General features: G+C 48.9%; 6 protein-coding genes across 6 annotated transcripts; 4 read left to right on the top strand and 2 right to left on the bottom strand.

The window, feature by feature from the left end:
- Positions 1-1,455: 1,455 nt before the first annotated feature.
- LAJ45_06514 (uncharacterized protein) lies at positions 1,456-2,933 on the top strand (the record flags this gene model as incomplete). The annotated part of the gene is made up of 4 exons (XM_046116078.1): positions 1,456-1,584; positions 1,717-2,009; positions 2,071-2,097; positions 2,168-2,933. 4 exons carry the CDS (start codon positions 1,456-1,458, stop codon positions 2,931-2,933), a joined length of 1,215 nt encoding a protein of 404 aa, XP_045970739.1.
- Positions 2,934-4,092: 1,159 nt separating this feature from the next.
- Positions 4,093-5,012, top strand: LAJ45_06513 (uncharacterized protein; the record flags this gene model as incomplete). Its single annotated transcript, XM_046116077.1, has 2 exons — positions 4,093-4,150; positions 4,222-5,012. The coding sequence occupies 2 exons, from the start codon at positions 4,093-4,095 to the stop codon at positions 5,010-5,012; spliced, it is 849 nt and encodes a 282-aa protein (XP_045970738.1).
- A 364-nt stretch (positions 5,013-5,376) lies between these two features.
- Positions 5,377-6,489, bottom strand: LAJ45_06512 (uncharacterized protein; the record flags this gene model as incomplete). The annotated part of the gene is made up of 4 exons (XM_046116076.1): positions 5,377-5,473; positions 5,530-5,675; positions 5,726-6,255; positions 6,303-6,489. 4 exons carry the CDS (start codon positions 6,487-6,489, stop codon positions 5,377-5,379), a joined length of 960 nt encoding a protein of 319 aa, XP_045970737.1.
- A 1,604-nt stretch (positions 6,490-8,093) lies between these two features.
- Positions 8,094-9,263, bottom strand: LAJ45_06511 (uncharacterized protein; the record flags this gene model as incomplete). The annotated part of the gene is made up of 3 exons (XM_046116075.1): positions 8,094-8,553; positions 8,632-8,982; positions 9,061-9,263. The coding sequence occupies 3 exons, from the start codon at positions 9,261-9,263 to the stop codon at positions 8,094-8,096; spliced, it is 1,014 nt and encodes a 337-aa protein (XP_045970736.1).
- Positions 9,264-10,236: 973 nt separating this feature from the next.
- LAJ45_06510 (uncharacterized protein) lies at positions 10,237-14,360 on the top strand (the record flags this gene model as incomplete). Its single annotated transcript, XM_046116074.1, has 7 exons — positions 10,237-10,261; positions 10,328-10,337; positions 10,522-10,616; positions 10,671-10,773; positions 10,933-10,936; positions 11,122-11,341; positions 11,470-14,360. 7 exons carry the CDS (start codon positions 10,237-10,239, stop codon positions 14,358-14,360), a joined length of 3,348 nt encoding a protein of 1,115 aa, XP_045970735.1.
- Positions 14,361-18,186: 3,826 nt separating this feature from the next.
- On the top strand, positions 18,187-20,854 carry LAJ45_06509 (uncharacterized protein; the record flags this gene model as incomplete). The annotated part of the gene is made up of 3 exons (XM_046116073.1): positions 18,187-18,815; positions 18,899-20,669; positions 20,750-20,854. 3 exons carry the CDS (start codon positions 18,187-18,189, stop codon positions 20,852-20,854), a joined length of 2,505 nt encoding a protein of 834 aa, XP_045970734.1.
- Between the last annotated feature and the right edge of the window lie 941 nt (positions 20,855-21,795).

The following is a 21,795-nucleotide window of genomic DNA, read 5'->3' as shown; positions in this document are numbered from 1 at the left end:
GAAGCAAGGAAGTTAGGAATCTTGGGAGCATACATCTAGCAGTCAATGCCGTGATGCAGTTGCTCAGTTACAAGCTAGTATCTAGCAGCTAAACTGCATTCAGAGCTACTGGGCTGAGCTCAGGTCGGGGGCAGCTGGATTGGACGGATGTGTGTGGTCCATGGGGGGGGATGATGCATTTGATGGATGGACGATATGTAGATGGAATGGATGGATGATGATGGATGGCACCGCTGACGGTTGCCTTGCCGTACTTACTGCTGCTTGCTTGCTGCAGGTCATGTTCTCCTGCTCCATGCAGCCTGCACGCCTGTTGGTGTTCGGCGGTAGTCGCGCCGCTAACACATGTATTTTTGCAGTGCGAGAGAAGGATTCACGATGTTGGGGGTGGGGAGGGCTGGTTGGGAATGAACTTGGTAGGACGATATGCATAGAAGGCCTTCTAGAGGATTTCTATTTTCAGCCGCGAAAGGCGTTCTTGTCCAGGAATGGTGTGGATGGATGTGGAGATCGACAGGACCAGACACCGGACACTAGGCATGTAGGTGAGGGAGGGAAAAGGGAAGGGAAGGGAACAGGAAGTGGAAAGGGGGGAGACGGTGGAATTATCGGATCAGCGAAGCGTCGGCTTTCGGGAAAAGAAACTCGTCCTGCTTTCTAAGCCTGAAACGACGCAGGGTCTCTTTTCCCTCGAGGAATGCCAAGCAGTCAGCCAATCGTTTTGACGCGGACAGCGAGCAAGTCCTGAGTGATGATGATGTTTCCAGTCAAGTAGACATGAGTACATGTATGGGCGCCTATGGTCCGAACACCGCGGGGGGAAAAGGAAAGGAAAGCAGAGGAAAGCAGAGGAATCTAATCTACTGGCTCAGGGAAAGCGCCCTAATGGTGAATTGAGCATCAATCAATTGCAATTGCACAAACACACCCCCATTGCCGTGCCCTGGAGAATGGGAATCTGGCCAGCTACACCAGCACTAGCATCGACAACTCTCCACCCCAATCCCCTTCGCATTCAAACTACTTATACATATCCCCCCCTCCCATTGTGTTGTTCATGTTCCTGAGCTGCTGTCCGCCCATGAGATGCTGCCATTGCCAGATAGCGCTGCTGCTGTGCTGTGGTGTAGGCCACGACGTGGTGATGGTGGATGGTGGTGGGGTAGCTACGTAGATGTGTGTGTGTTCTGTACCTACATACAGGCAGACAGGCATACATACAATCAAATACAGCCTCTACCACTCACATGTCCTACAGTTCAGATCATTACCAGCATCATCACTCGAAATCCATCACTGCCACCACCCGTTGACTCGTGTCGTCTGCCTTCGTGAAAAACCCTCTGAACCGCTTTCCCAGACTTCACACTTAAGCTTATCCGTATACTCTCCTTCATTCGTGTTTCCCGTCGGGAATTCCAACTCGCTTAGCTACAGATAGAGAAACACATGGCAATGGAGCCCTCCCCAGACCTGATCCCAACTCTCCATAGGGTACTCGAGGAGCTGTATGAAAATCCCCCACCGTCCATCCCATCACCCGCTGCCACTCCCAAGCGCGCGTCTGTTGCACTCGTCATACGGGTAAGTACGATCAGAGATACAATGTGAATCATTGTTACATACTTGTGCTTGTGCCTTAATCAGCCCCTCCCGAGGCCCGTTGTGTTGGTGCAATTGTCCAATCGCTAAATTACACAATCCCCATTCCCCTAGATCCAACCGCATCCTTCATACCGCCCCAAAGACAACAACAATGCCAGTGTGTCCACTCTGGCGGAATTCTTTGACCTTCCCTGGGTACAGCATGGTGATCCCGAGTGCCTGTTTATCAAACGGGCTGCTAGGAAGGGGGATCGCTGGACGAGCCATGTGGCATTGCCAGGCGGAAAGAGGGACGCAGAGGATAAGGGCGATTACGAGGTAGCTGTGAGGGAGTGCTTGGAGGAGGTTGGGTTGGATCTCGATGGAGAAATGGCAATTGATTGTGGTAAATTGCCGGATAGGATGTAAGTGTCATTTGAGGGGTCAATTGAATCTTGATGACTGACCTTTGGATCGGGGAGATAGAGTGACGACTTCGTGGGGTACAGTGCCGTAAGTGCCGTTTTACGATTGAGTTTGTTACACACTGCGCATATAACTGAGTGTTAATTTGTGACAACAGGCTCATGGTTCTATGTCCTTTTGTATTCGTCCATATGTCTCCCACACCCCCACCCCTTCACTTACAACCTACCGAAGTAGCTTCAGCACACTGGGTTCCTCTACGTACTCTTCTCTCACCAGATTTCCGTACGGTCCACAGGTGCGACGTATCCGACCGCCTTGCGCGACAAACAACAGGACTCTTGGGCCGTTTTGTACGCTGGGGTCTCAGGATCAATCTAGGGCAGATGGAGTTTTCAGCTGTTAGACTTTGGCCAAGTCATTCGGTTTACTCCTCTTTCGGCGGTGACTTTATCACCGACTCCGGAGCTGCTAGCGGGAGCTGGGATAGACCCATGTTGCTTTGGGGACTCACCTTGGGAGTTGTGACAGACTTCCTTGAGATGTTACCTCACGGGGAGCCAGCTACTGGGTGGAATTATCCTACATTTACGAGTCCGGATGTAAAGGCTGTTGTATGGCTCATGACTAAAAGCCTCAGGCAAAGGAATTGGTTAAAGATGCAGCAAGGAAGCATGGCGAGGGCTTTAGAAGAGAAAAGAAGATTGGAGGATATCGATGCAGATGGGGACACGAAAAGCAGCATGGTTCTTGTTCAAGGAAGGAACGAGAATCGCCAGATTGAGCCTAGGACTAGTGTTGTTGGGACCTTATTGGAAGGGTATTACGATATCGTTCAGGATGCTGTTTGGATCACACTCTTTGGAAGGACATTGATTATTGGAACGGCTTTAGGGGCCGCCTGGTGGAAGCATAGGAGGTAAGAATGCTATTGGTTTACAACTGATTAATACAGGCAGTTTCCTTGTGTTATGAGGCCATAGATGGAGGTAGTCATCATAGACTGGAGCCTAGAGTTTGCATAACATGTGCGTCATAGATTTTCATTCATTATACCCATTTGTACATGTATCTACATTATAAAATAATAGTGGAATTCTATCCATTTCTTCCTACTGGTACATACAAGTACCTCTCTGACTACTAATCTGAAGGATCTTAGCTGTCACTATTCAATGGTTTCTAGCCGAGATGATTGTGATCAAAGAAAATACCCTATACTATCGTAGCAAACAGACGGCCGGCCACACAGGACGTCGGAGTTACCTTTTTCAAGTATGAGGGGAGATTAAAGGCGTATTAAAGACAGATAGCCGAACAGGGAATTTCAACGTCTCGTGCGACCGGCCGTATTACCGCGGTAGTAAATGTTTTCGCGGATTGCAGCATATACGTATTTATGTGAGAATATACTATATTCATAAAATGAGATTAGTAATACTCATGAAATATCACTCGATACATTGATCGGCAACGGGACACATATAACTCATTACCACTACAATGGTAATTGTAACTACTTACACCTGATATTGATATTTCCTAAGAAGATAAATACTCAGCGGGAATGTGCATCGAGTATGAATGTAGAGTGCATACAAAAAGCCGAGATGAACTGTTGTACGATGCACGGAAAAGAACCGATTGGGCTCGGTCACGATATCTTCGGGGTCTATATGGTGTTTTTATACAGTATTGTTTTCAATAGATAGTTCTTAAGACGTCGCCTTATGATAATCGGGGATTGCCAATTCCCGTTTGATGTGTAAAAATAGACCATCGGTTTATTCGGCAGCCCTCGTATGACGATTTGTATATAGACAAGACGTTTTCAGGAGTTACAAAGACCCTCCTGTGTAGAGATTATCAGCTTTGAGATAGCATTGATTTTGAAATTCGTCTCAGATAGTTAAAGACGCTGGCAGTTGCTAATTAAAAGCTCAATTCTGATTTTCGCATCCGATAGTAGTTATTGTGTGGGGTTTCATCTGAGACTTGTAAGCTGATCTTCCGATGTTCGACAAAGTATTAATAACTGATATATGTTTAGTGTATTCTATTGGAGTAAGACTTTCTTACTAGATGGAGTACTCCACTGGTGCAGGGGGTGAGCAGATTCTTAGTCAAGATGGAGTTGGGGGTGAGCCTATTAAAGCTAGAAACCGTGATACTGGCGCATCTAGGTTACTTTTATTGATAGTAAACGTGCAGGTAAAGAAGTCCCGGGCGTCCTGAGACACAATGCGCAGTATATCGACATCACCGAACTGGAGCAACCCATAGGTCTTAGGGAAATGACCAGAGTTATAGAGCAATTGGAGGCCGATGCGGAGAATTTTCTTGACGAAATCTCCATCATTTCTAGCTCTGATATCGCGTTGAGCAGTATTAGTAGAGATGCACCCAAGATGGATCCAGTGTACTTAGGGATCTCAGTGGATCCTACTGGGAAGACCACAGAGGAGCAACTGAGGGAGTACAACGAGTACTCGGTCGCTGCTGGGTTCCCAGATCTATCCCACTTGCATCAACCCCTGTCATATTTCGAAGAGCAGCAAAAACGTCTGGCGTGGGAACAACTTCAGCAAAAGGAACCCGGTGCTAAGAAGCTAGATGAGGATAAACATGCGAAATTTCTTGTACCAACGGGCGCGGCGGGATACAAAAGTTCTGAAAGCATTTGCTTGGAAGATTCGACGATATATCATACCGCTGAGGACTCCCATTCAGACTTGTCAACGAGTTCAACAGACTATCACACTGCTATTTCCGACCAGGAGAACGAATTGCCCCGTTTTATTTCTCCTACCATCATAGACCGGCTTGCATCACAGATATTAGAGACACAGGAGGATGGTGCTACATACACTTGTGATAAAGGAGTCAAAGCAGCTCAATCGAGGGGCCGTTTGATATTGCCAGTTGGGGCAGCAGCAAACGATTCCCCCAGGTCTGATAGCAGTGTATCTACTGTAGATGGGTTTCTGGATGTTCCTTTCTAGTGCGAGAATTTCGTCTTTGTTCTAAAATTGCGAAACTTGTCGAAATCCCAATCATATCTTGTTTTTTTTTCCTTGGCCGAACTCGCTTGGGTGGCCTATATGAGTTACTTCTAAGTTATTTTTATATCCTTCTACGATACTGTGTATCTATTGTTTTTGATCAGAATGGAGTTTTGTTTTAAATTGAATTGGAGAATTTATCTGGCTGAATTATTTTGACATTTCAGTAAAGAAGGTCCGTTTTGTTATTATTGTAATCCCGATAGATTTGAAATAAGTAGCTGGTATTCTTCTGATGAAAAGTACGTCTATAGAAAGTTAAATTCTAAAAACACACAGTTTTGAACGTTCGAACCTATCTCTTTTACCCCCCATATTTTGTATATAGACGTTTCATAGTACTAATAGCGCCTGATTTGTATCCGCTCCCGAATAGTGCATGATGATTCAATTGGTGATAACTACTATATAGTTAGATCACAAAATACCTGTTAGGGCAGGTAGAAGGGTATCATACAGCTGGTAAAGCTCGGCACGATCGTCATACTCTTTGACAGGCTCGGCTTTTGGGATATGTTCATGGTATTCGTTGAAGAATTTTGGCCCAAAACCACCAAACATCTTCATAATCCCAAACTCATACTCGTTATGTGCATAGCAAGCCTAGATCTACTTCAGTCACAGTTCTCGCCCATGAAAAGGGCCAAACTGACCGAAGGGTCAAAGACGACATCCTCTGGGTCTCCGTTTTCCCCATTCTCTCCAAAGCACCCCTTGGACGCATTTCCGCTCCATAGGTCCCCATGAACAAGAGCCGGCTTCACATTCTCAAGCACCCCTAACAGTCTTGGCACTACAGTGTCCACCGTCTTCTCTACCCACTCCCTCAACACCTTGTCGGTTCCGTTTTTCGCCTCGCTTTCAGCGAGAATATGCATCAATCTTCGTTTACCAAAGAACTCGGCCCAGTCATCTTCCCATGTATTATCCTGAACCGTGGAACCACAGCACGTCGGCACAGGAAAACCGAATTTATTATTATATTTTTCCGCCTGCGGCGCGAGGTGCAGCTTTGCCATTTTATGTGCTAAAGTCTCACCAGATGACGATGAGTGTCTGTAAAGGTTGATAAAATCAGTCACGAGATAGTAGCCAGGCTTAGACTCGAAGGCTCCGTGTGAGAAGGCTTTGGGGCATAGTGATGGTACTGCATTGTGGATTGTGTTTAAAGACTCGAATTCACCTGTTTCGTTTAGCCTTTCGTCTCAAGAAGGAGTGAATATTGTTTACCTTGAAACATTGTTTCTGCGTCCTTGCCATCCCCGGTCTTCATAAAAAAGCATTTCTTCTTCCCTTCCGCAAGAACCGTGGAGATCTTGAGTGTGGATGCGAATCCGCTACCGCCGAATGGCGCAATAGTAGTGGTATCGGATTGGAGAGCAAGGGCACTCAGAACTTTAGGATCTAATTTCGTCATCTCGAACAGTATCAATGATATGTATGTCCTATGGCTGTAGCTGTAGCTGTCGCGGGGAGCTTGGTGGGGTTCGTATCGCGATATCGACCATATGCATGATGTCACACCTTGCAGGGTATTAATAAAGGCCGGACAGCATATACGTTTCTATGAATAAACCAACTATCAAGCAGTTAGTGAGCAGGCTTTTATATAGATATTACTAAACATATACTTATAATCTTGTGTCTATATCTCGATAGGTAGATTTCAATTGCTGGAGATGATAGATACGTCTACCCTAAAAATTACATGTAGTACTAGTACGTAGGTAGGTGCAGCTATGATTCCATTTGAAACAACAAAGTCCTGAAGCACTTCCACTAATTTCTGCCATCTTACTCTAGCCATTCTTGACAATCTATATTTTAAACATCCGATTCATACGCAAGCCATTTAAATCATGTCCCTCAAATCCTTGTGGAACCGTTCAGCCGCATATCATTTCCCCACCTTCTGAGCAGTAATAATAGTGATAACTAAGTAATGATCTATTTGGGATAAATAAATATTCAGGGTACAAATTGATAAGATAAGATTGCGGCTGAGGATATGCTTAATGTGACAGAAATGAAACTGGATCTGTTTGTGCAGAGGGAAAAACTGTACCTACACCCGCTTACGCTGCTTTTTCTCCTTCTAGTAGTGAAGCTCCAGTTTATGATATCTAGCATGCCCTGATCTGACAACTAGCGTACTGCACCCCTGCCGATTTCCCAGCATCCAAACAAACTACATCCTAAAACACCCCAAGCATAAACGTCAACGCTGTCGCCCCGGTTCCTGCCTTCGGTTCTTCCCGTTATGCGACTCTCTTGGCTCTTATTACTACCCCCCCCCCTTTCCCCGCCTTATTTAACCGTCCACCTCCACGATTTTGATCATTCACTCGCCCGTCGGATAGGCGTCCGAGGCAAATCAAGGCGCAAATTAGATCGGATACAGTCGAAGTCTTTCCCCAGGTCATCTGGCCTATCGCAACTGCGGGGTGTGAGGATAGATGAGTGATGGATCATGATTCTCCTCAAATGATTACTCTCTTGCGCGTTGCAAAGACGCGCATAAAGCACATTTTACGTACTGGTCCATTTTGCAAGATAACAGAGGACCCTCATGGGATTGGACGCCTGAAAAAAAGAAAGGGGAGGAGCAAAAAAGAAAAAAAGCTACGTGTTTCACTGTGAAAAAACAAAAGAGTCAACAAGGCACCGGAAAAGCTTCTGCCTCGGAAAAATTTTGGAGCTCCTTTGTAACAACTACTTGTACTCTTACTCCAACTGAGCTAGGTATATCGTCTTTCGAGCATGTACATATATTTTTGGTCATCAATCGTTATTCCCGCTTATCTATCCCGTCTGTGCCTGTACCTTTCCGAAGTATTCCCCATTTTTAAGTCACAGCTGCCCCCCGCAAACAGATTCCAGCCTGCCCAGTATTAACTCTCTGGGCAATAACATCAAAACAATTCGCATAAAACAAGAAACAATGTAGACTAAAAGACTCCTATTGAACAAAATAGAGCGGCTGTAAGAAGCATAGCTCCTGCTACTCCATCTAGACCACAGTCAACTTCCCGCCGGTCCAGCTACACCTGCAACCGCAGAAGATCCTGAGGACCCCGGAGTATCACCCAGGGCCTCTTCCGCGCCCTCAATTATATATTTTGATTGTAATCTTCCAATCAGGCTCCTATAATACTCCTCCAGAACTTCACCCTTTGGTACAATCCTCCACCCAACCCTAACAAGAAACTCCAGCTCCAGTAGATTTAGCTCCATCAAACTAACACCACCAACTTTGGCATAGAACCCATTTGTGAGGAAGGAGTCACAAAGACCCTTAGACGCGACAGTTGCAGCCGTGATTAGGAAACGGTGCACAGTCAGCGAGGAGACAACGAATGGCGAGTAATGAGTAGACAGTATGTCAATATAGTAAACCATCGATAAGAGGATCGATGGTTGTAGAGACGCATGCAGTGCTAATCTCGATAAGTAGTCTGGGATTGATATTGTAGGCGGCGCTCTATAATTGCGCGCATGGTCAAGTCAGCGCTGAAAAATCGATCAAGCAAGTGAGTAATTTGTAAAAATGGGTTAGTACCGCGAGTGGAAACGGGTCAAGCCTGCCCCCGATAGTGGTATCTTATCATTCAAGCCCACCAGCTCAAGCAACATGTCACTGATCAGGTACACAAGATCATTTGTAGGACAGTGTTGATACAGCTGAGGAAGGGCTTTGATTGAAGGATCCATGTGTCTGGCTCGCTTGGGAGGAGATAGGGTTCCAGTATCATCGCGAGAAGGAGGAGCAATAGGGGTAGTAGGAGCGATTGGGGGAGTTGAGCATTTACTCGGGGGTGTGGAGGTAGATAGATTAGAGGCTCTAGGAGCTACTATGGGTGAAGAAGGCTTTGACGAAGTTATTTTTGGAGAGTGGGGGCGCGATGAACGTCTAGAGTGTTTCATCAGAGGAGAGGCTCTCGGAGTTTCAGAAAGAGGTCGGCCACCATTGGGGGTTGGTGGGGCTGACATGTGTGATGCGCCGCCGCTCGAGGTAGAAGAGCGGGCGAGGAGAGAAGGCGATTGGGTGTACTGCGGGTAAGAAGATGACTTAAAATCATCCGGGGATAGAGCCTTGACTGAAGAGGAAGCAGACCGGGGTATAATTTCGGATGACGTAGTGGTTGATGAGGATGATGAGGACGTACTAATGCAGGGCAGAGGTGGGTTCATAGCGGGCGATAGCTGGTTATTGCTATGGGAAGGTTTCAGTCGTAGTGGCGGTGATGGTTGGATGGAGGGGGTTAGAGGAAAGTTTGCGGCGGGGAATGGGGGATTTGGATTAGAGGTTGGTGCAGTAGCCGCAGGTAGAATGGGTAGGTTCCTTTTCCTTTTTAAAAAAGCAAATATAGCAAGCTGAAAGCTTGAAAAGCCTGTTAAAACTCCCCGAATCGCTGTAATAGCGAATGGAGGTAATCGATGGGGGCTCTTTCTTGAGTAGGCGATCAACTTCGACCAATGATAGAGAGATCAAGTCGGGTGAGGAATAATGTATGTGGGTTACCGTCGATACTAGATTCTAGGCTACGTGCCTGTAGGTACGTCTCGAACCACGAGAACGAGAGGACGATCGGGAACAGTATCCAGAACAGTATCCAGAACAGCAGAAGGAGGCTCTGGCGGAACGGGTGCGTTTATAAGCGCACAGCGTAAAAGCAAATACAAAAGGCTCTATAGCAAAACAAATTCCCACGCAGCAGTAGCAGCAGCAGTAGTAGAAGCAGTAGTAGTAGTAGTAGCAGCAAGTAGTAGTAGCAAGTAGTAGTAAATGTAGTATGCACGTATAGGAATGAATGATTGAGGGAATTGTTGGCACGTCGACACGAGTGGAGGGAGAAACCAGCTGTTGGTAGACACAAGTAGAGCAAGTGTATGTACAGAGGGAAACAGGCACCTTATGTACGTACTTATTGCTGCGGACGTCAGTCCGGGGGTCCAACCAACACCAGGGGAAGGGGAGTGGGAAAAAAAAGGAACCGCGGAGAGAAAAAAGAAAATAACAAGAGAGAAAAAAAAGCCCTTTCACGAACCCGGCGGAAGAGTACAGCACCACGACAACTCTCAAAGACGAACTATCTCAACGAATCCAAGCCAATGTAACACTTGAATCCCGTCCTAGCGGTCAGTGGGACAAGCGGCTCAGCACATGCACTCGTGTTGGGGGCAAATAGGTATTGCCAGGACACTCTGCACTGCTGATTTCAATCGATTGACAAAGCACACCTTCCGAGTGATAGGACACCACGAGTATATCCTCTTGTCACGATTGGACCCTCTATAGTTTCTTGGGGTGTTGGCGGCGAGTCAAAGATCCATTTATCGACTAGCCACCCTGTCTTCCTGTCTGCCTCGCATGCTGTTGTTGATCGGACGAAACCTCCGAGTGCTACTACTAGCATAAAAATGAGGGGTGCTAAGCTGAGAGAAAGAGGGGTACACAGATTGCGCACGGACTGCGAAGATCCGGTACCTGGGGAGCGGCGGCGGGCAGGGCACAGCCGGCGGCCTTTGCGTTACCGTCGATGTGTGGGTGTTGCTCTGAACACTGAGTGCGTTAGGCAACTGCTCACGCAACACAAGGTTACATAACACTTCCGACCGAAAGCTTGCTTCCACCTCTCTCCACATCGCCGAAAATTCTTAATTTCCGATCATATCCCCCCTCCAAAAAAGAGAGAGAGAGGTAAGTAATAACTTCATACAGTGCCCCCAGCCAACCCCTCCCCCCACATACACCTATCTTAATCGCTACATCAATCGATTCATCAATTATTTAACCCTTCCAACAATCTCTCGCCACGGATCCTTCTCCAATAACTTTCTTTTCTCATTTATTTTAAAGTCTTGTTGATCGCACCACCCGGCACCTCGCACGACAGCTACATACGACAACGACTACCTCTGCTGCTTCGCTCCATAACTCACCGCCGTACCCCCCCTCCAACACCCCTCCAACACCCCATCAACCATCCACATCATCATCATGACTCACTCGGAAGAGGAATCTACGGCTCTCGCCCTCCTCTCGCAGCTCTCGAATCTGTCGCTCTCACAGCCTCAATCTGTAGTTACTACTCTGAAACGACTTAAGCATGAACTCATCGGCCACGACCAGAAGAAGGAACTATTTGTGCGTTTGGGAATTGTTCCCCCGCTTGTGAAGATTCTGGAAGGTGGTACTAGAACAACGGATGAAGCTTGGGGTGATGCGAGGGTTGAAGCTGGGATTGCTATAGGAAGTTTGGCGTATGGTAGGAATTCCTTTTCAATATCAAGCCTTCTTCAATCTCACTGGACTGTACCTTTCGTTGCCACGTGAATTGCTCCGTGTCCTCTCCTTTTATGTGGTCCATCGCTGAGCTTCGTGAACAACCTACAGGCGGCGAAGCACACATTTCCCATTTGCTTTTCTCGCAGGCCCTTGCTCCTCTGATAGCTTCGCTCAATCCGTCCTACAATCCCCCCAAGCTCGTTCATTGCTCCCTTCGAACCTTGAACACTATTCTCGACACAGCGTCCTCATCAGAAGGCCCATCCTATGCAATTGCCACAGCGCTATACACTCCCGAAGTGTTGAGGAATATTTGCAAAATCATCTCCCAGACATCCCCATCTTCTGCTGTGCAGCAGCAAATTTGTCTTGCTTCATCGTTAATTGCAAAGTCATGTGGCCGGTACGATCCTGCGAGGATCATTGATAGTGGTGGGAACAGTTTATCTCAGGAAGGGACCCATGAAAAATTACTCGTTGAAACAGGAGTGCTGGATGCTTTGAGTGCAAGACTGGGATCCTTTGTTGTTTCATGGAAGGCTACTCAAAAACCGTCGAAGGGTCGCGGGGAGCCTGACATGCCGTCTCCAGCTCCACAAGGCGCAAAACTAGCCCCAATACTTGATGCTATCTCGGTCATAATAAAAAATTCGAAACTTCGCTCTTTGGAGTTTCTATTTTCACCAGCTTTAACGGCAATTTTCCCGCCATCTACGCTAACCTCCAACGCAGCGGAAGCTAAATCCTCCATGTCAAATAAGCATAGTGATTCTTTGCCCGGATCAACAACATCTATAAAGCTTCCTCAACAGAAGTCTTCTTCAAGCTCAATAATTCAGCCACCACAACTACTCATCACACCTTCTGCATTCCCCCCACTTACTCCATCTTCTGCTCATTTTCCACCCCTTTCTGCTGCCAGCCAAGGATCTGCGGATTATTCATCACTCCATCACTACAGCACGCAGCACTATCATCATCATCTCAACCATTCTATCGGAGTTGCAGAGGCTCAGTCTATGCTTCTTGGATCCGGGGGTGGGACTGACGATTCAGAATCCTCAACGGGAGGCGATACTCCTCTTCGTCATCGTGCGGAAACCACCGATGCAGAAGACCCAATTCTTCGAGCATCAAATCTTGAATCTATTTCCGGTGGCTCAGAAGCGGATATAGAGATTGAGGAATCGCCGGTAATTCTCTGGCTGATTTCTCAGGTTCGTTCAGGGGATTCTTTCACAAGATTGATGGCCACTGCTGTTTTGACAAACCTTTTCAAAGTGTCCCTTATCAGCAAGAAGATGACGCATATATTGGTGTTATTGGTATTGCCAGTTTTGGTAAGGCTTCTTAACGAAGAGGATATGCTTGTAAAGGTGGGTGTCGGTGTTGGCGGGGTGGACGCCGAAACTCGACAAAAGTGGGTCATCCAGGAAAGGGCGCCGGCTATTCTTTCAAGACTAGTCATGGATAGTCCGGAGATGCAGAAGGCTGCAGTTGATGCCTTGGCTATCAAGAAATTGGCTCTGATGCTACGGAAAGCGACAGAGTCCCCATCTTCCTCAATTAATGGCGTCACAAATGAAGACTCTATTGAGTCCGAAGAGACAGAGAAACACAGACGGAATAGGCCAGAGATCTCCCATCGCATGAAAGTTAAGGAGGGTGCAATGAGGTGTTTAGCAAGTCTGGCACTTTTCAAGGACGACTACCGCAAAACAATCATTGAGGCAGGGGTAATCCCTATGGTAGTCTCTTCCATGAAGCCTTTGGAGCCTATTCCTGGTGCCCCTGCTTCTCAAGAAAACAATACAGGGGAGGGCAACCCACCTGCTGTTCTTATTGCCGCTTGTGGTGTCGTACAGTCTCTCTCTCGATCAGTCTCAATTCTCCGTACTTCTTTAATTGATGCCGGAGTCGCGATGCCCCTATTTACGCTTTTGCGCCACGAGGATATCGAGGTCCGCGTCGCATCTACTGCCGCTGTTTGTAACCTGTTGCTAGACTTTTCACCGATGAGGCAGCCAATAGTTGATGCTGGCGTCATGGATATACTATGCACACACGCTAAGAGTGATAACGCATCGCTGAGACTAAACGCGCTTTGGGCTTTGAAGCATCTGATCCTTGATGCCGAGAGTGGAGTAAAAAGGAAATGTTTTGAAGGACTGGGGATTGAGTGGTTCATTAAGGTTATCAGCACTGATGGTGTTGGTGATCAATCAGTCGAGGACGAAGATATGGCTGAGGTCGAAGAGGGTGAAGCCGATGTGGGCGCGATGGAAGATAGTATCGGTGATCTGAGGAAACTGGCCCATAGGAGATCAGACGAAGAATTTTACGACGCTCCGGAAGAAAAAGTGAGGTCTAAAGCTCGGAAGCTCCCGCCAAAAGCTTCCTTGGTTATGGCACAGCTTGAACGGAGGGAGCCGGAGGAAATCACCATGAGAAGAAAGCAGAGCATCGCAATGCAGGAACAAGGCTTGGACTTTATCAGAAACTTCATTTGCAACAAGGACCGCACTCAGATGATTGATCTTTTGTTTGAGCGTATGGGCGAGAATCGTCTTTTTGAGATGTTGGAGGATAAGCTTAGGCCACGGAACATAAAGCTTCGGAACGGGAGCGGATCCACCCTTGCCCTACCACCAGGGGAAGTTGTAAGCTCTATTGTATACATCCTTGTTCACATCGCTGCTGGGGCGTCGAGCCACCGACAAATCTTGGCCGAAAGAACTGAGCTATTAAAGCTTCTCTCCAGCCTGTGGAACCATCGTCTTCCGAATGTTAGGACTGGCCTTGCTTGGATTGTTATCAATCTGACCTGGGTCGACAAGGCAGATAGCCCCGAGGAGGAGGAGGTTAGAGGCCGTATTCAGCAGTTGGTGAGGCTTGGATTCGACAAGAGCTTGGAAGGAATGTTAAAGGATTCTGAGTTGGATGTTAGGGAGAGGGTTAAGACGGCGATGTATCAGATGGGATCTGGGCAGGTCGAGTAAATTATCCGCCATGTCGGGTTCTTGCCATATGCACAGGGGGCCTTCTTTTATTCTGTATGATACGCGGGTTGATAACGGGTTTACGTGTTTCGGGGAGTCGATTTCTTTTTCAACTTTTCCTGGCTGGGTGGGGTCCATGGGTTTGCGTCATTTCTTTTTTCCTCTGCGCGTTGCAGGGTTTGGTTACTTCTAGTCGTCTTTCTTCTGCTTCTTTATGAGATACGAATCTGGTACCCTTTTTTGTTACCGTATTTCCTCTTCTCTCTCTCTTGGATTCTTGCGAGTTGCTTGCCTGTCTGAGGAGCGGGCCTTTTTCTTTCTGTCCGTGGCTCTGCATCGTATCTGTCTTCTGAATGGTTTGATTTGGTTTGCTGCGGTGCTTCTTGTGTTTTGGTTAGGGGAAATGGGGCGGTGGTACACAAATATCACAGTGTTTAGTCAGTCCCAGCCCATGCCCGCGTTGGGTGGTTTCTTCGTCCTGCTGCCGAACGTGCTTCACAGTGAAGAGAATGGCAAGCCATTGAAGTAGAATAAGCTGCCCCGGATTGGCAATCACCGAGAGTAACTTTAGCGAATCGCGCAGAGGGGCCATCTATTTTATCATCCAATATTTTTTGGGGGTGGAGAAGGCGCCCAACTATTATCGTTACGTGCAGGACGAGCACGCTCGCAGTATGGGGAAAGGTCGAGAGCCCATTTCACTCGGGAATACCCAATAGACCTTACCAATAGTGTAAACCCTCCTCCCATCTTTAGCACAACCCTAAGGGAAATTAAACGTATCGGTGTCATCCATAGCCAGCCACCGCCGATAACCACTAGATCAACAGGTCCCCCAGAGTAGGATTATAAGTTCTATCTAGCTCCGCAGCCAGGTTGGTTAGATAAGCTACGCGGGGATGGGCGCCGGCGTTGGGAGGATTTGTTGAGTTATTCGGATATCCGTTAGTATGTATGTACATGTGTATAATGACAACTCGTCACTTGTGTCTATTCGGACTGCACGTGATGGCGCTCTTCTCGTCTAGGTACAGGATATTTTTGAGAACTGCTTTGCATAACGGTGGGTGGTGACTACATTGGTTCCATTACTGCGGCTAGGATGAAGAAGTGGTAAAATGATCATTGACTGTTGGAGCGGTCTATCGATTAGTTATTGACTTTGGTAGGAATTGCGCTCGTGATGGGCCCGGAGGTGGGTGCGGGGTGGGGGAGTTGGTTTGTGGGGGGGGGGGGGGGGGGGTTACAGATCATGGACATCTTTCAATGGTACTTGGTTTATGGCGGAAGTAAGTAGGGTCGAAGAGCACAGTGGAAGATATGACCGCGAATGGGCAAATTGCAAAACAGGGCCGCACCGCTAGAGAATAGACAGAGAGCCCAATTGAGTCTTAATTCATAAAATGGGGCCCCAAACGCTTTATGAATTCTGGTGCCTTTTTTTTTCTAAAGGTGATCTAAATCCAGAAAAGTGGGTTGGTTACGGCGAGAGAGAAACAATAAGTTTCTGCCCGCGGGGGGGGGGGGGGGGGCGGGAACTAGGAATCGAGTGATAATGTGCCTATCCCCCTGCAGGCCACTCTTTTTTTTTTTTTTTTTTTTTTTTACTTTTATAGTTATTTACGTTTATTTTTTTTATTTTTTGCGGTTTGGTATGTTACGGACTATTGTAGGCTGACTTGAATAGGATGGGTTTGGTTTGTGAACGCCCTTTTTTGGGGGGAGGAGAGGGCGGTCATGTCACCGCACCGCACTTGCTAGCCGTGTTCCCGGGCGGATGCCTAATGCCTGGTGCCTGATGCCCGCTCTTTGGACGCATTTGGAATCTCTAAAAACGGGAGTATCTACATGCCCGCTTTGAATCCTAGCGATCAATCAATCGCCTAGATGGTAGGATGCAATGAAGGCAAAACCACCAGAATCCCCTGTGCGCGGGATGTTCTCCAGCTAGAGTTAAGTTAATTATTTGTGAATAAGAATTGTAACGAATAACATTCTAATGTATGGTTTCGTGGTGTAGTTGGTTATCACACAAGTCTAACACACTTGTGGTCCCCGGTTCGAGCCCGGGCGAAATCATATCTTTTGCTTTTTTCCGCCCCGTTGTGCGGGGTACGTTACCGGCGCTACTATCAGTATCATCGGTGAGAAAAATTTCAGGTCGCACACGCACACGATCTTTTTCCGCATGTGAGGGAGGGCCTGGGGGGTGGTCGCTGATGGGCGGTCTTGCAATTGCTCAATTCGGGTGCTAAATAGCCTTGACCGGTAGTTGATGGTAGAGAGTATCAGGTTAATTGCGTTTCCCCCATTATCGATGGACTGGGGGGGGGGGGGGGGGCGTTATCTTTAATTACTGATTGTGATTCTTTCCGCAGGCAAAAATTTTCACTTTTGATATTTCTTTTTTGCGGTGTAGCGAGCGGGTGAGTGTATTTTTTTTATATCACAGAGGAGAGGAAGGAAATCACGGCGCATTGCAAATTGGAAGTTCAACCCAATTGAGGTCTACAAAATCTATTTTTGACTGTCACGGATGGATACGGGCATAGGCATAGGTTTTCACGATCACCGCGAGCGAAGAGAAGTGAGTTTTTTTTTGTAAAATATTTTTTTATTAGTTCTATATATGGCGTACAGTCGATGCGCAGAGGCCGTCATTGCCGATGGTATGGTACGGTGGAGGTATCTAGAATGATTTTTTTTTTCCTGTTCTGAATCGCCGAGTTAGCCAATTTTGATTCATCAAAATGTTATTTTTCGCAGCGATGATGGTGGGGGGTAAAAAGAGGGGAATGAAAGTGTTAATGATCAGACAAAGTTATTAAGGTAGCGGTTGTTTTTCATCATTGTCGAGGACCACCAGAAAGGTGACAACGAACTAAAGCCAAATGCCAGAAGTCATCATTTCGAGGGGAATGGAGGAGGAGGAGGGGCAAATTGTGCTGTGAGAGAAAAAGCGGAATTGTAAATACCTTTTGTTAGTGGATTAGTTTGGCCCATGTTTGGCGGTGATGGTGAGATGGTGATAGTAATAGTCGTGGTCGTGGTCGTTCCTGCATGGTGGTGACGGTGGGGGGTTGGAGGTGAAGTGAAGCAAAGGGTGGGAAAAAAAAATTGTGAGTGTTTCTTTTGAAGAAGCAGCCAAGACATGGTTTTCCCCGACTGATGTAACCCTGAGCCCTTGCTTGATTGGCGGTGGAGGTTCTGTCTGCACGCTCACCAAGAATCGCTCTGTCTGCGAGTCTAGCAAGCAAGCGAGCACACGACCTAAGTAAGAAACGAGACGAGACGAGACGAGAGGAAGGGAAGGAAAAAGAGGAAAAAGAAGAGCAACAAAAGGCTAGCAGCGGCCACCGCGATTGATTTATTTTTCTTTTAGCCAAGGAACGGGACAGCCGGGCTTTAATTCTCTTTTCTGCAACTGAGTTTAGCACTTTCTTCCGACGAAAGTGACGCGGGTTGTACGTGCGATTGGCTAATTGTCTCACAGCAAGAACGAAGGTTGGAGCACCCTCGATGTGGAGTGGCCGAGTTAACATATCATATCGACGACCATCACAACCACCCATCAATCACATCACATCACACCCATCATCGAGCGGTAAAAAACCCTCGATTGACCACCTACCTCTCTTCTTCCTCTTTTTCCTCTTCTCTCTCCTACTCTCTCTCTCTCTCTCTCTCCCCTCCCCTCTTCCTCTGTACGGTCAATTCCTCTCTTACTACTGACAGGAAGGATCGAAGGGATCATCCGTCCTAACAACAACACCACCACCACCAACTACATACTAATACTAACCACCACCACCACCACACACAAAAGATGCGTTTCGGCAAAACACTCCAGTCGTCAATCTACGCGCCATGGCGCGACCACTACATCGACTACGCAAAGCTCAAGCGTCTGCTGCACGAGGGCGACGACAGCGACTCGGAACGCGGCCCCACCTCCCGCACCGATGAGAGCTACGAGGGCCGTCCCTGGACCGAGAACGACGAGTCCGCGTTCGTCGAGGAGCTCATCAACGTGCAGCTCGAGAAGGTCAACAACTTCCAGCGCATGATGGGCGACCAGCTCAAGGAGCGCACGGCAAAGCTCGAGGCCCGCATGGAGAAACTCTCGGCGGCCTCGGCCCCGGGCGAGGACAAGAAGGAGGAGATTAGCGAGGACGAGAAGCAGAAGCTGCTCAAGCAGACGCTGGACGAGCTGGACGCGATCACGAGCGACATTGACGAGCTCAAGGTGTTTTCCAGGGTCAATTTCACGGGTTTCCTGAAGGCGGCGAAGAAGCACGATCGTCGCCCAAGAGGAGCGCCCCAGCAGCAGCAGAGGGGCAAGGGGAAGGGAAAGGCGAGCTCGGGTGTGGGGGAGTACAAGATTCGCCCGCTGCTGCAGGTCAGGCTGAGTGCATTAGAGTTCAACAAGGAGGACTACAGCCCGCTGTTGTACAGGTGAGCAATATATCAATATCTCTCTTCACGTGATGGTTTGCGGTTCCACGCACACACGGTTCTCAATGTTTACATGTTTGCAGACTCTCGGCCATGGACACTTTCATCCGTGAGAACCTGAAGCAGGGCGGACCCGGCCAGACCCGTGCGTCCTCAGTTGCCTCCGGCCCACAGGCTGGCCACCGAAAATACACCTCGCACAAGTTCTGGGTGCACCCCAGCAATGTTGCCGAGGTCAAGACATTCATCCAGCGCCGTCTCCCCATTCTGATCTACAACCCGCAGCCCTCAAAGGAGATTGAGGCCAATCGCCGTGACCCAACGATCAACTCTCTGTACTTTGACAACCCCAAGTTCTCACTCTACACTGACAAGATTTCAAAGACACCCGAAGCCGCCTCGCTCCGTCTCCGCTGGTATGGTCAGCTCTCACAGAAGCCCGACATCAGCATTGAGCGCAAGACGCTTAAGGGCGGTGCTGCCGAGAACGATTCTGAGGGCGCAATTGAAGAGCGCATTGTCATCAAGGAAAAGTACGTCAAGGACTTCATCAACGGCTCCTACTCCATGGAGAAGAACGTGCAAAAGATGAAGGACCGCGGCAACAAGAGCGAGGACGTCAACCGCTACGAGGCCCTCGTCGAGTCGCTCCAGGGCTTCATCAAGGAGAAGAACCTCGAGCCCGTCATGCGCGCCGTCTACACGCGCACTGCCTTCCAGATCCCCGGCGACGACCGCATCCGAGTCTCGCTCGACACGGACCTCGCGCTCATCAGGGAGGACTCGCTGGACCTGGAGCGCCCCTGCAGGGACCCCGAGGACTGGCACAGGCAGGACATTGACGACGCGCAGATGGAGTACCCGTTCAGCGGGCTACGCAAGGGCGAGATCTCGCGCTTCCCGTACGCGCTGCTCGAGATCAAGGTGCTCGAGTCGGCGCTCCGCGGGCGCAGCAAGGAGTGGGTCCAGGACCTCATGAACTCGCATCTCATCAAGAGCGCGCCGCGCTTCAGCAAGTTTGCGCACGGTGTCGCCGTCCTCTTTGACGACCACGTCAACAGCTTCCCCTTCTGGCTCAGCGAGCTGGACAAGGACATCCGCCAGGACCCCAAGCAGGCCTGGGAGGCCGAGCAGGAGAAGGCCAAGAAGCAGATTGAGGACGAGACAATCGTCGGCAGCTTCATTCCCGGCGCCCGCGACTTTGGCGGCCGTGCAGGCGCGCCACGCAGCGCGGCCGGCGGATACAGCCAGACGCCGCCAAACGCGGACCGCCGCTTCCCGATGATCATGCAGACCGGCGGCGCCGGCAAGAAGCAGCCGCAGGAGGACGTCACGGAGGTGGGCAGCGAGAACACGGAAGAAGAAGACGAAGACACGGGTACCGACGACGAGGACAAGCCTACGACCGTCGCGACCATCGCCGGCCTGCGTAACCTCTTCCCCACCTTCTCCACATCCCGCTACGGCCGCGCCCACCGCGCAGCAGTCAAGCTCCCGCCTGGTGTGCAGAAGCCGGGGACCCTCATCATGCACTCTGGGCCCGTGCAGGTCGAGGCAAAAGTATGGCTGGCGAATCAGCGCACGTTCCTGAAGTGGCAGCATGTGTCGATCCTGCTGGCGAGTTTGAGTATCGGGCTGTATAACGCCGCGGGCACGCACAACGTTATCGCGAGGTGGCTGGCGCTGGTGTATACGTGCATTGCGGTCTTTGCGGCGGGCTGGGGATACGGTATGTACATGTGGCGCTCAAAGCTGATTCGGGAGCGCTCGGGTAAGGACTTTGATAATGCGCTGGGACCGGTGGTGGTGTGTGTGGCGCTGGCGGTGGCGTTGGGGGTTAATTTTGCGTTCCAGGTGGGTTTTGATACTGCTTTTTATACGCTTTTTCTTTTGGTCAGTGAGAGTGTGGAAGCTAATGGGGTCTTGATGTGTAGTATCGTGCGGCGATGGAAAAGCATCATCGTCACCATCGTAATGGAACGGAGCTTATGGAGCTGGGCGCGGAGACGGCGAAGTATCTGTCTGGGCTCGAGCTCTAGGCGGTGGGACGGTGTAATGAAACGAGAAGACGTAATTGTTGTATGAGGCCCTGCAACTATTGTAGGATGTTGATATGCTGTTGGGGGGATCAGCCCGCGGGGGGGGGGGGGGGGGGGAACTGTGATGAGCTGATGAGACGAAAGCATTAATTTGTGTGTGTGTGTGGGACTTATCAAGGGATTGAGAGCATGATATTTTTTTCTTCTTTTCTTTACGTAGCGATGGAACACATGTCCTTGTTTGTTGGGGGTTGTTGGAATTGACGAGCATTTTGTTTTCTCTGCTTATGTTTTTTTTTTTGTCCTCTTTTCTCTGTCTTTTCGTATTGCTGTTTTTTTTTGTGTCTTGTAGGTATGATAGGTAGGGGGTTGTATTTTGGCTTTTGCTTGCTGTTGTCTGTTGTATCAATCCGCACTTTCCTGAACGAACGAGTGAACGAATGAGTAAGTAAGGTTAGGGTTTCACCCCCGTCATAAACTATCACTCGACCCGCACCCAACAACCCCGACCGGCCAATGATCGGGTCAGGCAAAAGATTGCCGGGGGGGGTGGTGATGAGCTGTTTCATGATGACAGCCGTATCCGCAAGGCGGACGACGGTATTGTCTGCAGCAGCAGCAGCGGTGTCGGCCAACCAACCAATCGATAAGTGCGATATGCACCCGTTGCGGTGTAACGTTGCTTGCCTGAATTTTTTGAAATCGCTCTCTCTCTATCCGCCTACGTGGGAGGGAGGGACCCTTAATGTTGCTTGCCTGATCGTTTTTGTTGGTGTTAGCAGGAATTGAACATTGAGTCAAGGTGATGGAAACAATTCAGCCTTGGGGGGTTGGGGGACAGCGCAGCAATGGAAGAGGAGAGAAGAGAAGAGAAGAGAAGCAGAAGCAGAAGAGAGAGACGCATCATCACCGTCATACCATACTGTCTGCACGGCGAGTGA

Source organism: Morchella importuna, assembly GCF_003444635.1.
Source record: "Morchella importuna strain M04M26 chromosome Unknown Morimp01GS019, whole genome shotgun sequence".
NCBI lineage: Eukaryota > Fungi > Ascomycota > Pezizomycetes > Pezizales > Morchellaceae > Morchella > Morchella importuna.
Note: the sequence above shows the minus strand (reverse complement) of the source record. Positions and strands in the feature narration are given on the sequence as shown.